General features: G+C 43.1%; 1 protein-coding gene across 1 annotated transcript in view; it reads right to left on the reverse strand.

Annotated features, from left to right (window-relative positions):
• Window positions 1-15,193, reverse strand: part of LOC308280273 (eukaryotic translation initiation factor 3 subunit H) — a 64,303-nt gene extending 49,110 nt beyond the window's left edge. The window contains exons 1-2 of the mRNA XM_080720533.1: window positions 15,050-15,193; window positions 6,404-6,560 (exon numbers count right to left, since the gene is read on the reverse strand). Coding sequence (XP_080576659.1) covers window positions 6,404-6,560; window positions 15,050-15,154 — 262 coding nt within the window. The 5' untranslated portion in view covers window positions 15,155-15,193. The remainder of the gene's footprint in view (window positions 1-6,403; window positions 6,561-15,049) is intronic.
• Window positions 15,194-15,470: the final 277 nt, after the last annotated feature.

The following is a 15,470-nucleotide window of genomic DNA, read 5'->3' on the forward strand; positions in this document are numbered from 1 at the left end:
TCTTAAGCATGTGCCCGAGGAGCTGGCACTGGGTACCACCTGTGTTGGCCAAAGAGCTGGCTGATTGGCACTGCGTGCCAGTCCACGCCAAAGGCAAAATGAGATCGAAAAGTTAACACCCCGTTCTAAATTGTGTAACACCTTGTGTAAGTCCAATTTGAATTCTTCATAAGATTTTTTAGTAAACCCTCTCTCTCTGTCATCCTCAGATGAGCCCTCCATTGGCGTTTCCAGTAAACTCAATTCTCTACGAAGGTAGCTTCGTTCCAAATCGACTTTCTGGTTTTGGAACGATGCTGCCTTTTTGTCAGTGTGGCTAGCTTCCCTCCAGCAGCACAGACATTCCCCTCACCAGGCGACACAGTAATAATTACACCTCAAATATCCTATTTTTCTTGGCACGGCATCGCTGCAGTAGGATCATTCCCCTCCCACTCCGTATCCACTGGAGAAAAAAAAAGAAAAACTATTTCAAGCACTTTTAGCCGGGCTTAAGTTTCACAAATGTGTGTATGTGGCTCAATTAATCTTCCTATAGATGTTAGAGGACCAAAGAGGACAGGGGAGGGAGAACAGAAGGGGAGGAGATTGTGGGACAGAAAGAGAGAGGGATGAGGGAGACTGAAAAAATTAAGTTGGATGCAGAGGAGAGGTAGGAAAGCTGGGAATATATTATACTTGCTTCGATGTCTATGTGTGCACATGCCTGGTGAGTGGCATTACACAACAGCTCCTCTCCAAGAGAACCACCGGAGTGGACAACAACACTGGGCTTTGTAAGCATGTGGAGCTAATCAAAGTGCACATTATGACATTATCAGCCGTTTAACTGGTGATGACTTATGAGCGCTAAATCTTCCTCTTTTTAATCCTATGATATAAAATGTGCCGCATCGCAATCATACGTTTTGATTATAGGTACTTTGCGGATGAAAATGTATCACGTTGTTGGTGAACCATCTGTGGTGTTATGGCCGTTCAGAGCAACACTCAAAATATAAGCACATCAAGCTCCCATGATGTCCTTGTATGTCAAAGATATTGAGCAATTACATAAACCATCGAGTCCATAAAACAACTCGACCTGCCTCTTGTCTCCGTGAAATCAAACAGAGTTCTGTGCATTGAAGTGGTTGACGGATTAATAATTTGGGTTATTTTATAAACTATCATTATCGGCAGAACTTGGCTCCGATAGTGGGAAAAGGCTGCACAGCAAGTCACACAGGGACATGCATCACCGCTTTGCATGGAGGCGCCATACACAAAGTCAAGCTAATGAATGTCATTGGGTACCTGAGAGATATTTCTTATTTAAATGAAAGTTAACACAGCTTTATTCTGAAATTATATGGCATTATTCATGCAATAAAATGAACATACTGCAGCTCTGCCGAAACTCTGAAAGCATGCCATTTCTGTTTTACCAGCAAACACAATGGAATTTGCCTAGCCATATGTGCAAGCCAAGCACAACTATGGGCCAATGGCCATATCTGATCGTTTGATGACAAACTTTGCTGAATATAGCTGTGCATGTGATTAAGTCCGGATAATATTGGATCTTTTTTTCCTGACTATAAATATGCTACAGACTTTAACCCATTAAGACCTGTGGCTGATTCTACAAATGCCTTCTAAATCAGTAGTTCTTACAATATTCTGTAATACACTATCAAGATTTTTCAAAAATGATCAAAAATAGCAGATGTACAAGCTCACAGTGGGGCACAAAACGACTTACTGTGAGCTTGTAGATCTGCTATTTTTGGATAGCTTTCCCGGTTTTAATGGGTTAAACACTTTGAATTATAATTTTTAAGAATAAAGATTGTTTTCCCCCCAGAAAGCAAATCTTCCCTCCTTAAAAAAAGGCTGCACTACATTATTCAACGCACTGATCCAGAATTATTTCTGTATTTTATTTATTACGACTAAGATGTTCAGTTCAACAGCTATCCAGTTTCTAATATGTCAAAGATTGTTCATTTTGGACGACCATCAGCTTTTTCCTGCTCCAAACTATCATACTATTACTGTATATCAGCATTTAAAATCTACTATTGGCCGACCTCTACTGTACTTTTACCAGTATACAGGGACTAGCTAACTAGCCATCACCTGTGCCATCCCTAACTAGCCCTTTATGTGTATCAGTCCCCAATTATCCCTGACACCAGGACAGATGGAGGGCAATAGCAGACGTTATTAACATGCCACTCACACGCGTCTAGCGTCAAATGAGCCCCAGAGAACAGAGGCCCTCTCATGCCTATACATTGTTCTGATCTCTGTATATTTTGCTAAATATACAAGGACAAAGTTTGCAAGGATAGGGAGGGGGTTGGGGTTCAGCCAAGGTTGTTTGTCAAGGGCTGCTTCTGCTGCTCTCTCTCTATCTTTCTCTCCCTCTAGTTGGACAGCTATTGCAATTGCAATGGCCTCCTGTTCGGCAATCATAGCTCCACACTGGCACCTGTTGATGGAAAAGCAGCATAGCACACACAGGGGAATCTCAAACCTGTCCAAATCACACCTGTCCCTAGATGGACTGGCGGAGTAATTCTGAGAAGTAGGGCCTCGGGGTGGCAACAAGTCAAAGCCTGACATTTCAGATACACACAGGCAGACCCACGCACAGGCTTGTGCACATCAACAGACACAGATAAACACAACAGTAAGATGTGTAGTGTACACACACACACAATATCATATAATCACATACACAGGCACGCATGCATTCATTCTCACACACTCAAACATATAATCATATACACAGGCACGCATGCGGCCTCTCACACATACACACACAGCTCCGGGTTGAATGCCACACAGTTTCAGGGAGGACTTATTGGTCATGCAGTCGCTACGTGCCGATCCGCGGGGTCCTTCTCCCAGGACCCAATCTGAAGCCTCATCTCATTCATCTCACAGTTTGCCTCTGGAACTTTTGAGGAATATCAATCTGCAGATTATGCAGAGGCAGCGCAGTGCTGTCGCTGAATACACACTCTCATTGCCAATGAGTGGTTGGAGCGAGGCCCTATGTGAACTGCAGCCTGCAGCATCTGTGACAGTGCGCTGGAATGCACAGGGTTTTTGAAACCTGAACTCCTCCTGTGCTTCACTTGAGATTCTGCAGTTTGCTGTGCAGTGTGCACACTTTTTAACATGTGGAGGGACTGTTGTCAACGACCCATGCACAACAGTGCAGATATTGGTAGGGGATTGTTAAGGGAGGACAAACTAGTCTAATTGGTTTGCCGTTTTGTGTGGGCACTGAGCGGAATGAAAGCCCTGCATAAACAATATCCAACAAGTATACAGGTGCACTTTAAAATAATCACTTTTTATAGGTGCTTATGCTGTATGAATTTATTTAGGCCATATAACTGTGCCGCTCTTGAAGTGATTATCTTTGCCAGAGCAATCAACAGAATATGTACCTTGTGAGCACAATAACATCCAAGACGGAACATTCTGTACCTGACTGAGCTCAGTTCATTCTAATGAGTCATCAACAATTCCATTTCCACCATTTTAAATCTATTTTAAAATGTACACGGTAGGGCTTTCACCAACTAGTCGCCTAGTATAACGACTCCATCGACCTTGTTGGTACTAATCAAATAGTTGATAAAAAAAAATATATATCCTACAAGATATCAAGCGAATAATGTTTTAAATAAACATTATAAACCAAATATAATTTATCCAGTCACCTAGTTTACCCAACATCCATCCGCACATAGCAGCTTTTCGTTTGTAGGGGACCGTGATGAAGTTGGTTTCAGGTTGGGTATTCACCCAGTTGGATACTGGTAATATGCAACTGCGTGACTATCCAACCTGATACCGACTTCACCATGGTGGAAAGTGGCCAGTGGTTGCAGTTAGCGTCTTTTACCGGCACTTTTCATAATCTAGTTGTGTAAAAATATAACCTTGAATTGAACACAGCAGCAGGTGAGAGCGGCCCCAGCTAAACAACACACGTTGTGAAAGCCCTAGCACACGCACCATGAATGACTTGCAGCATTTTTTCCTTCACATTCTACAACGCAGTTTGCTCCAAGTTAGTCCCATCTAAATAGATGGCTTTGACAGCTAGATATTGCCCTTCCTCACAGCTGGATCCAAGGCCAAGAAGATAATTTCTTCAAGTACAGGGTTTCCAAGGGGTAAAGAAAGGGGCTTCATGGGGGAGCCCTTAAAAGGAGTGACAGATGGCAAGACAAATCAAATGCAACGAGTCACCTACACATAGGTGCGAGCGAGCGCGCACACACATTTCCTAACAGTAATAACCTTTAGCCACCTTTAAAGCCTGCGCATCCTGCAGAATTTCAGACAGTTGCTTGTTAGCAGTGGTGGTCTGCTAGTAGAAAATGTCCTCCCCTTTACTCAGATCCTTCAGTCTATCTCGCTAGAGGATTTGTAATTTGTCTAGGCACTAAAAAGGTGCACTGTGTCAGGAGAAGTAACTAAAACGTGGAGATGCAGAAATGTGTATGTATGTGTGTGTACATACACACACACATACATATACACACAAATACGTAATTGGCGGCATGGCGGCGAATGTGTTAACATCGATTGTCCTTTAGCTCCTTCAACAGCTGCATATGCAGACACATGCACACAAATGCATGTTGATAGTGAGTGTATTGTTTTACCACTGGAACCACACATGCCCTTGCTGGTCTGTTCTAATCACACCGCTTCTGTCTAAAACAACATCATGATAAGAGAGTGGAGTGCTAATGGCTACCAGCCCCTTCACAATTATGTGGCAATTTTTCTTGCTTATTGCTGCACAAATGTATTATTCTCTATCTTTCTATCCACCTGTTTCCGCAAGACTTTACTGTAGCATTATCTGCGGGACACTTCGGGTTAACAGCAGACATACAAGCTCACGTCGTGTCGCAGATGCAACCGTTGTGAGCTTGTAGATCACACTCGGCTGCACGCCGGAAATGCTGCTCGCCTTCTGTGCAATGCACGATGGGATGTTGGTAAGTTGTGGATAAAACGAACAAAATATGAAGTTTTGTGGTATTTTTCTGAAAATGTGTGATTGAACAGCAAAGTCATTGTTTGGTTATTTATTACATTAGGCTTAATCTTAAATGATAGCCTTACATTTGGTAAAATAATAGATGATTGACAAAATAGTTAATATTTCAGCTAATACTGCAAATTCAGCTAATACTGCAAATTGCATTTGTCAAAAACAATGACTCTGGATTGGTCCATCTTATTCAAGCAACTGAAACATTGCAGGGATTTGAGATAATGCATATATCACAGAGACCAGTTAAGAATAACGGATACATGCAGCCAACATGAGTTTTCCAGGGGGTCCAAAGCAAAATGCAGCATCACAATAATTTTAACCATTTATATGTTGAATATTCCAAAATAGCAGATATGCAACCTTGCTTGTAAATCTGCAAATTTTATATCTAAGATGTTTGGACTTTTTGAGCGGTGGTCACAACGCTCCTATACGTGGCCGTGTGTGTGGGTATGTCTGTCTGTCTGCGTGTCTGTCTGTCTGTCTGTCTGTCTGTAGCCTGCAGTAACCTTTTCTGACCACACATGTTAAGGGAGGGGCGCTGTTGTTCAGGCCAGGCCAGACCAGACACACACACGCACACACACACACACACACACACACACACACACACACACACACACACACACACACACACACACACACACACACACACACACACACACACACACACACACACACACACACACACACACACACACACACACACACACACACACACACACACACAGGGGGGGGAAGGGGGGGGGGTGATTTTTTTTTTTATATGTAGAAAATGTAGAAATGTTTTGACAAATCTTTTCTGGGGGTCCCTGGCACATCTTTTCAGATAGATGGAGGACGTCTGCGGCCAAATAAATAATCAATCTGTGGTTCCTGGACAAAGGTGTGAGAACCACTAAGACTAGAGGGTTTGAGTGGTAGTGGCTATTAGGGATGGGACGATATGCGATATTATCGTATATCGTGAAAAAAAAAAAAACACTCACGATAATCGTATCGTGGAGATTACATTTATCCGTCACTGGGTTCAATTCACTTTTGTTGAGCTGAATATCCAGTACCACTTAAACCCTCTAGAATTGGTAAAAGGTACTTATAATATACATACTTGATACAGTCTTTTTTTCACTCTCTATCAAATGTCTTTGCCAAAAAATAGCCGATCTACAAGCTTGTAGATCTTCTATTTTTTGGCAAATGTTCTGCCCCAGGATAATGGATTTTGATTATCGCAATAATATCGTAAATCGCAATTTCTTTTGGCACAATAATCGTGATATGACATTTTCATATGGTCCCATCCCTAGTGGCCATGCCTACCTTCATCGAAGTCTGCGTCATCCTCGGTGTGTTGAGGGAAAGGGAAGCAGTTGGTGATCTCCAGGCGGTCCTCCACCACCAGGCCCAGCAGGACTCCCTGGACCACCTCACTGCCCTGGCCCTCCTCCTGGTAGTGTTTGATCATCTTCAGCACCACCTGGGGAAACAGACACGGCATCATGGCAAACCGTTCCATTGTTTATTAACACAAAAAAGATGTGCAGTCTTCAGCAATCTTTAAACTCATTCATCCATATCCTGCGCCCACCTGATCCAATTTAGGGTCACGGACCTGTAATCTTCAAACGATCATTTCATTTTCTGCTTCAGGTTTATGTTAATTTTATCTCTCTCTTGATTCTAGGGTGCCCGTAATCGATTACCACACAATGTTGGCAGCAGAGTAGAATCATTCAACCTTCGCTGGTCACCAATCCGTAATTAAAAAAAAAGAAAAAGAAAATCATCCACAGCATGTCTGAAACTCAGCTGTGTATAAAAGGCTAGAGGCTTTGCAGCATGCTGTCCAGTTAAGAAGATGGACTCAGAAAGTGTGCGCCTTGATAAGACACAAAGCAACATTTAAGAACAGTGTGAAGAAGCACACATGCACATAGAGGGGACTTCTTAAACCACCAATCACGGCAGTTAAGCCAAACAGACTCCACAGTGAGGACTAAATGAGGTGAATCCAGATGTCTGCTCTCATAAGCCATATCTCAGGGTTTCAAATAGACACAAGAATATCGTCAGAACTTCTGTGTTGTTGAGATTGCAATGCCAGGTGTAAAGTTTAACTGACCTGTAGAATGAGCATCCACATGATAGAAGAGCTAGTTTAGGTACTAATGCTGCATCACTGACACTACAGACAGCACACAAGCACTAGTACGGCTCGGCCTTTCACAAATAAAACACAGATATACTTAGTGACAAAAACACATGTCTGACCAGCACGCTGTGGATAAAATAGGTAAGCCAGGCAGGGAAGAAAAAAATCCAAGCATCGGAAAGAACAGGAATAGGAATGGAGCTGAAAGCGGAGTGTGAAGGGAGAGCGCATAAATCAACCTGATAAGAGTGTGGGCAGGTCACAGCCACAGGCATTAATAACACCACACAGGTACACACACACATACGCGCAAATGCACACACACACACACACACACGCTGATGGCACCAGGGTGGCGCTCCTGGAGCCATGCACAACAACAAAACACCCATCATCTCCGTAGCCCTTCGTGCATGCGCACGCACACTCGTGCTTGCCTCTGTTCATCAACATAAGACAGGCGCTGTGTGCGTGACACACGCACCTACCATGGGTATGTGTAGAAGGCTGTCCAGGGAGTAGATGATTTATTTCAATAGAGTGCTGGCCCTGTCATGCAACAAGTAAAGCTAGGGGGGAGAGAGAGAGAGATGGTAGGGGAGGAACTGTGGGGCAAAACAAATCTCATTCCCTGCCTGCTTCACCTCCTCTGACTCGGAGCGGTGGAGGTCTGACTGACAGGTCAGTGGGAAGGATGGATGGAGCATGGGAGAAGAAAAAAAAAAGAGATGCAAGACTGCATTCGAATTTGACGGAGAGTCTTGTGTTAATGGCAGAATATAAGAATGAGAAATTTGAAGGAGAAATAAAATGCATTTGACTGAGTCTTGTGTTAATGGCAGAATATCATATTGAGAAATTTGAAATTAGAAGGAGAAAGAAAATTCACAAGGGGGAGGGAGAGGGCGGTAAGAGCCTGAAAGGTAATGTCGAGAAGGACAGAATGTAAAGGACGAGTGACAGAGAAAGGGGACATATTGGGGACATAAAGGGGACAGATTGGTGCAAGACAGTGGGACGGTCGAGAAAGATGGCACAGTGAGCGAGAGCGGGCGAGTGAGCGAGCGAGAGATAGATAGATGTGCTCAGACCGGGAGGGAAGGGGGGGGGGGGGGGGGTGCGAGATGAAAGTCATCAGGATCAGCGAGCGGTGTGCCGGGCACTTTTCAAAGCCCTCGCGCCTCGGCTGCCTTCACTGCCAGCAAATGGCTTTTCCATTCTCCCTCCATCAGCGAGGTCAGATAGCTAGGGTACACAATGCTCTTAGCAATCTAGATCCTGGCAATCAGTTCATCTTGCACTTAAATACTGATGGTCTGGAATCTGAGACCAAGAGGAAAGATGGCTAAATGGGGGGGGGGGGGGGGGGAATAGGAAACAGACAGACTGCTGGAAGGTCACACAAACAGGTGAAATAAATATAGGGCTCTTGGCTCTGCTTATGGCTGCTGGCCTTTGATACCTCCTTTTGTGGAGGACAGTTGGAGGAGCAAATGAAAATGGGCGGAGAGAGGCTTCAGTGGATTTGTTGGGCTTCGGTCCTGTGCCGAGTAAATACCATCAGGAATTGGAAGCAAAGCCCCTTTGAGAGCCACAGGGTCGTACATCCAAGAATGCATGCATGCACACAGGCACAAACACACTCAGGGGTGTCGCACCACATTCTGGGCCCTGGGTACAGGGATTCACTGGGGGCCCGCCATGTATGTTCTTCATTTTAACCCATTTAGACTGGGGACGCATTATTATGCATTATTCTGTGCTTTAACTAGTGAAAAATAGCAGATATACAAGCTCACAGTGCGGCACCGAGTGCCACACTGCGAGCTTGTAGATCTGTTATTTTTGAAAAATCATGAAAATGTGTGCAAGGTTTTTTGAAAAAAAGAAAAATGTTTCTATGTCAGTGGTGCTCAAACTTATTTCATGTGAAGGACCCCCAAAATGATATGTATTTGGCCACGGACCCCATCTCAAAATAATGAGTTCCAGGGACCCCCAAGAAACAAAATTTGAGCTACAAATGTTCGCTTAAAAAATACATATATTCAAAGATTTGCACACATTTTCACGACTTTTCAAAAAATAGCATCTGCTATATCTGCTATTTTTCAATAGCTCCACCTTGGGCCCTAGTAATTCAGTGTCCCCCCCCCCCTTGTGACGCACCTGCATGCACACACACACACACACACACACACACACACAGCCCACACACACACACACACACACACACACACACACACACACTTTCTCTACACATTTCACACACATCCAGTTATTGATCTAGCTCACCAGCAGCTAGCCTAGAGATCTCACCTCATGTGGAGAACCCTGAGATTGATATGTGGACAGCAAATTGTAAATCAACGGGCTTAAAATTGAATTGCGCAAAATCAATTGCAGTACCAAATCCCCCACTGGCTGCATTTAATTCTAATCATAAATCTTCTCTCGCCCGCAAAGGGGCTTGTATGCCCACCACAACAGGGCAGCAAGGGCACAGGTTACGAGAAAGTACAGCAAGACCGACAATGCCATAATGAGTTTTCTTTTGCGCTGGCAAAGTGTGGAAAAAAATCTATACCCCATGTTGGCAGAAATCTACTCCATTGAGAAAGACATTGTAGTGGAACGACTCCTTTCCTGGAGTAAATCCATGAGGATCGGCTCAAGGAAGGTCTGAAGGGACAAACAGATAAATCTAGCTAGAGTGTTCACTTCCATCTGCAGGCACTGCAAACCTGCTAGGTTGCATTCCTGTCTCATATGCAGATGTCAAAGAGGTGGCAACCCGCCTCATTTTTGGTTAGGTAGGGGAGGGGGTGTTGAAAGGCAGAGGAGAGGAGAGTAGGAGACAACTCTGTGGGGACTAGAGCACCTGCTAGGATGTGTTCTGTCCCTGTGGAAAGTGACAGTGGACTGGAAAGAAAAGAACACTCCACTGCTAAAATAAAAATTGAAATCAACGTAAGCTTCAGAATATAACATCACAACCTCACCATGTGTGCCCCTGAGTTAACAAATCTCAAGCCCAAAATGCATTTTTTGAATGCATTTTAAACTAGGCTATTTATACAAAAAGAATCTAATACCAAAAATAGAGACTGGAAAAGGAGTGGACACAGGGGGGCGATGGTCCCCACCGCCCAGGAATTATTCTCTCTCCGTGGAAGATGCTGCATTTAACCTGAATTACTTTTATTGGACAGGTCTCCTCTCCACACAGAAAGACATTAACCCTACACTACTGAAACATGAAATTAAAAGTAAGACAAAGCCAGAACTACCACACCACTCCCTAGTCAGAGTCTTTACCTTAAAATGAAGTCAGTGAAATAAAAATAAAAATAGAATTGAACTTATGTTTTTGTTCTAATATTAGAACATCAGGACGAGAGCCAGCTATGTGGATGACATGGCTTCAGTTCAGTTCAGTGTGGGTTACAAATGCCCCATTTCTATCCCTTTAGGCAGTTGTGTAACCTTCAGTGAGTGCAGCATGCCCCGCCGCGTTGCAGCACCCCATGACCCATCGTAGAGACTCTGACTCAGGAGCACAGCGGTGGAGGCAGGACGTTGGCTGGCAAACCTCCAGCCACATCTCAAACAGCTGTCATGATGATGCATGCAACACAACAGCAACTGCTGCGCTGCTCCAGTGCATACACATTACATACCTGGAGAACAAACTTGTACTTAACCCGTTTAGACTCGAGGAGGCCCATTCTAAAAAAACGCCTTCTCTGGCCTGGCCAGACTTTTCAGAAATATTTCAAACATCTGTTCACAAATGTATGTTGCTATATACTTACATAGCAACAACAACCCCAAAAGGGATTCCTGGATTGAAAGGTACAGTTACGTATAGGGGTTCCTGCCTCCTGGTCTAAATAAGATCTGAGGCCAATTCTGCAAATGCGCTCCAGGGGTTGACACTAAGGTCTCAGAGGCACTTGCCCGTCGGGCAAGTATAGGTAATTTTCTACTTGCCCAAAGGTCATGCCCACTTAACCGAAATGTAAATTGTGCATTAGAAAGTAAAATTTAACACTTAAAAAATGTCATACCTCAATTTTTGTCCAAATACCTACATAGTTATGATTGAATATGACTATGGGTTCACACCTATTTTATATTTTTATTTTAAATGTAGCAACAGTGAAAACAGCACATTATAGGTTAACAGTGCTTTGATTTTACATTCCACAGACCTGAAAACAGAGTGATTGGCCACGTTCAGGTGTTTAGACATATCTCGTACTGTGTTTATAGACGGTTGCGTGCCCTTTCAAACTAGCACTTGCCTGGTTGGGCAACCTGAGAGCAAACTCCACCTGCCCAAATTAAGTTTTATTTACCTGCCGGGTAAGTGTCAATGCCTGCCCTCAATTTTTGAATAGCCAACAGAAAAACCTAAATGAGAGATGATTTCACGGAGATTAAAATCCAAAACAAGGCCGAGCACACAAAATTTGGTCTTTTAAATGTGCATAATTTAAATATTATTAAAATATTGTTTGATAATGTTGAGAAAATGAATAAAATATCGTGTGAATATTGTTATTATATTAATCATTCAGGTAAAATATTTAAACTAGAGATTAGGAGCTGAGGCTTTGTAGATCAGCCTTAATGAGCAAGATAAAAGGAAGGCAGCAGCTCAAGGCAAGGTCCTGCTACTGTGTTGGAACACACTGGGCTGCAAATCAGCTGCTTTGTGTCCGACTGTGTGCTGTTTGGAATGAAGGATTGTCACCACCATCTGACAGCGATACAGGTTTGCCCTCTGTTGGTCATGCATAGGTTCTACAGCTGAAAACATGTTCCAGTCAGGCTTGGAATATCATGTTTTAGGGACAAGAACACTTGGTGTAGTCCATTAGTCCATTTTTGATGGTACAAAGGCTAAATGACAGGGCAGCAAGGCCATGAAATAAAACAATGATTTTAAGTCCACAAAATGTCATTGAATTTAATGGTTATGGATGATGAATATAGATTTTTATTTCAGAATCTTAAAAAACAAATTAACAGGAAAGAAGCAAAGGGCCTTTGGGTAGATAATTTTTGAAGGGCGTAAGGCCAAACTGAGGGGCAAGAGTGACCATGGCCTCCATGAAACTTCTGCCCTGGTGCCATTGTAGCATTCAGTTTGGACCTGTACTGTACTACAAATATTGAATACAGCTACAAATTGAAATTAGAATTTTGTTGACATAAATACCTCCACGGAATTGCATTGAGTTTCGGTGTGTACTGTGTATATACAATAATATCCAGCTGTATTAATATTATCACTTATCTAATTATAACAAAGCAGGTAATTCCAATCAGGTGTCACTTAACCAAATAAGCCATATACAAAAAGTATAATAGCCTATATAGCCTAGTAGCCAATCTACAATCACCATATAAACTCAAAGTGTAAAACAGGGTTCCCACACATCTTTACCAATTAATTTCCAAAACTTTTCCAGAATATTTAACCCGATTTCCAGGACTATATAACAATAATTCAGCTCAATAACGAGTCACTTACTCCTATGCGCAATGCCCAAAGACAGGAAGTGTATGCAAGTCGTTCTCAACCTTTTCAGGCCGTGACCCCCGATTGGCCCAAAATCATATTTTAACTGGGGCCCAGTTAAAATATTTGCAATTTGGCCCATGTTGTTTAATTTGTCATTTCAGAGGTATTAACAAAATCAATAACCAAAGACAATGCATAGCTATTTTTTTCAGGACCTTCCAGGACCCTTGATAAATTCCAGGTCCCTGCCTGCACAGAAGAAAAACACTGTATAATATCAATTTCATGTGGTTAAAGGTTTAGCACGGACAATTTCCTAAGTATGTTCTTGCATAATTAACCCAGCCTGTCAGAACCCTCCCAGACAGTTAAACAAATCAAACAGTCTTTATATATCTCGGTAGCTTGGTATTTTACCATCTGGAAGTCAATTATTCCTAGCCTAAGGCTATGACATAGTTATTATTATGAAAGGTCACACTATGTCAGTACCACCATCTTACAAAGACTGTTAAATTAGATGGTAAACCCAAAGCATAACACAGATAGACAGAATGCTCTAATCCAGTGGTTTTCAACCAGTGGTCGGAGGACCACTAGTGGTCCTTGAGGGGGTTCCAGGTGGTCCACAGCTAAATGGAGAGTTGGTAACCAAATGGACCCTTATAGATCTTTAACTCTCGAGAGTGGTCCATTTGGTTTAATTTTACATTCTCAAGATTTAAACTATTGTTAAACATCTGCATTACTTAATTTACAATAAGTCTACACAATTAGAGAATGTCGAAGAATTGTTATTTTGATCAACGTTTCCCTGTTCCCTCTCCCATGTTAACACAGCTGGAACTAGAAGCAGTGCTCTTCCGAGCACAGGTCTCCACCAGGCTGTGCATCCTGGTGGTGCTACTGTATAATAGGCCAATGTAAAAAGGGTGGCATATGTTCTTCACCTTAGATCTTTCATGGCAATCGGACGCTGCATGCATGATTTGAAGCATTGTGTTCCAAAAATGTGTTTTGCTAAAGTCTACCTGCTGGTGGCGCTATAACAGGCCAATGTGAAAAAGGTAGCATTTGTTCCTTGACCTAGTGGGAATATATGTGGCAAATTTCACGGTAATCGCAAGCTGCGTTGATGATTTGAGGCATTTTGTTCAAAAACTGAGCAATCCTGCAAACTTTGGAAGCCAATATTAGCCAATCAGGATGGAATATGAAATATCAGACGGATCGTACTTGATCACATGACTATAGAGATACTGTGTACCGATTTGCATGATTTTTGGATAAAATCTCAAGGAATAATAGGAAAAATTGTGTTTTACTTAAGTCGGCCTCCTGGTGGCGCTTTAAAAGGCTGATGTGAAAAATGCAGGGAAAGGGTTTTTCCTTGGCCTCTAGGGAATGCGCTTACAAAGTTTGAAACTGATCGATGGAGTTATAGGTAAAACCTCAAATCGGCCTGTTATAGCGCCACCATGAGGCTGCTTTCAAAAATTTTAAGTGGCATTTCTTCTTCGACCTAGTGGGAACGTGTGTGCGCGATTTCATGATAATTGCACTTTGCGTTTGGGATTTGAGGCATTTTGTTCCAAACGGCTCAATCCTACAAACTTTGGAAGCCAATCTTAGCCAATCAGGATGGAATATGAAAAATCGGACGGATCCGTGTCGATCACATGACTGTCGAGATACTGCCTACCGATTTGTAGGATTTTTGGACAAAATCTGTAAGAGTAGTGCACAGAAATGTGTCTTGCGAACATCGGCCACTAGGTGGCGCTAGAAAAAGCCCATTTGAAAAATTTAGGGCAGAGGTTCTAGATTGGCATCCAGGGAATGTGTGTGCTCACTTTGGCAGCGACCGGGCCAACGGCGACTGAGATTAGCTGCACACAAACTGCGAGGACACACGGACGGACGGACGCACGGACGGACGGACGGACGGAGGGGAAAACATACTCTCCCCTCAGCCTTCGGCTGGTGGAGACAATTAGACAAAATCTTATCCAACTAAAACAAAATATTCTCAGTATTGGGTCCGAGAGGCTAGATCTCATCAAAGGGTGGTCCGTGGCTCAAATGTCGTGTAAATAATGGACCTTAATATGAAAAAGGTTCAAAACCACTGACTGCTCTAACGGAAACAATAAAGTAAAGACTGAGTGAGTCCTCGTTGTTTGGTGTCCGCCGCCATGATGATGCTCACATTAGCATCCTCGCCTGGACCACATTTTTCAGAGTCTCGAGTCGTGAGTGTAGGTGAAAATGTTACACTAACCAGTCCTTCGATTTGGATTTGCTTGACCGGAGAATCCAGGGTTCCACCCGCAGAGATCCCAGGGCTTGGGGTTGATCCAGACGCGGACTCTTTTCTGGTAGCCATCCTGTTTTCTGTTCGGTTCTGGAGCCGCCACACGCGAGAAGAGGGAAGAAAGACTGTGACGGACGTTTCCGCTTACTACAGCTTACGCTCGCTTTCTGCTCCGTGTGGGAACGTGAGCTACGAACTACTAGTTCCGGCTAGTTCCATAGGTTCCATAACTCTATGGTTCCATCCCAGCAGGAACAATTGTATAGTTTTATTACAATTGTAAAATAATTATATTAAATACCAACACAAAATAGGTAGCTGTTTCCTTTTCTTGGAGTCGGCAAGATTGGACTCATGATCATTTTGCTGAAGCACCAGTTAAGTGACA

The sequence above is a fragment of the Nannobrachium achirus genome, assembly GCF_963921795.1.
Source record: "Nannobrachium achirus genome assembly, chromosome: 2".
NCBI lineage: Eukaryota > Metazoa > Chordata > Actinopteri > Myctophiformes > Myctophidae > Nannobrachium > Nannobrachium achirus.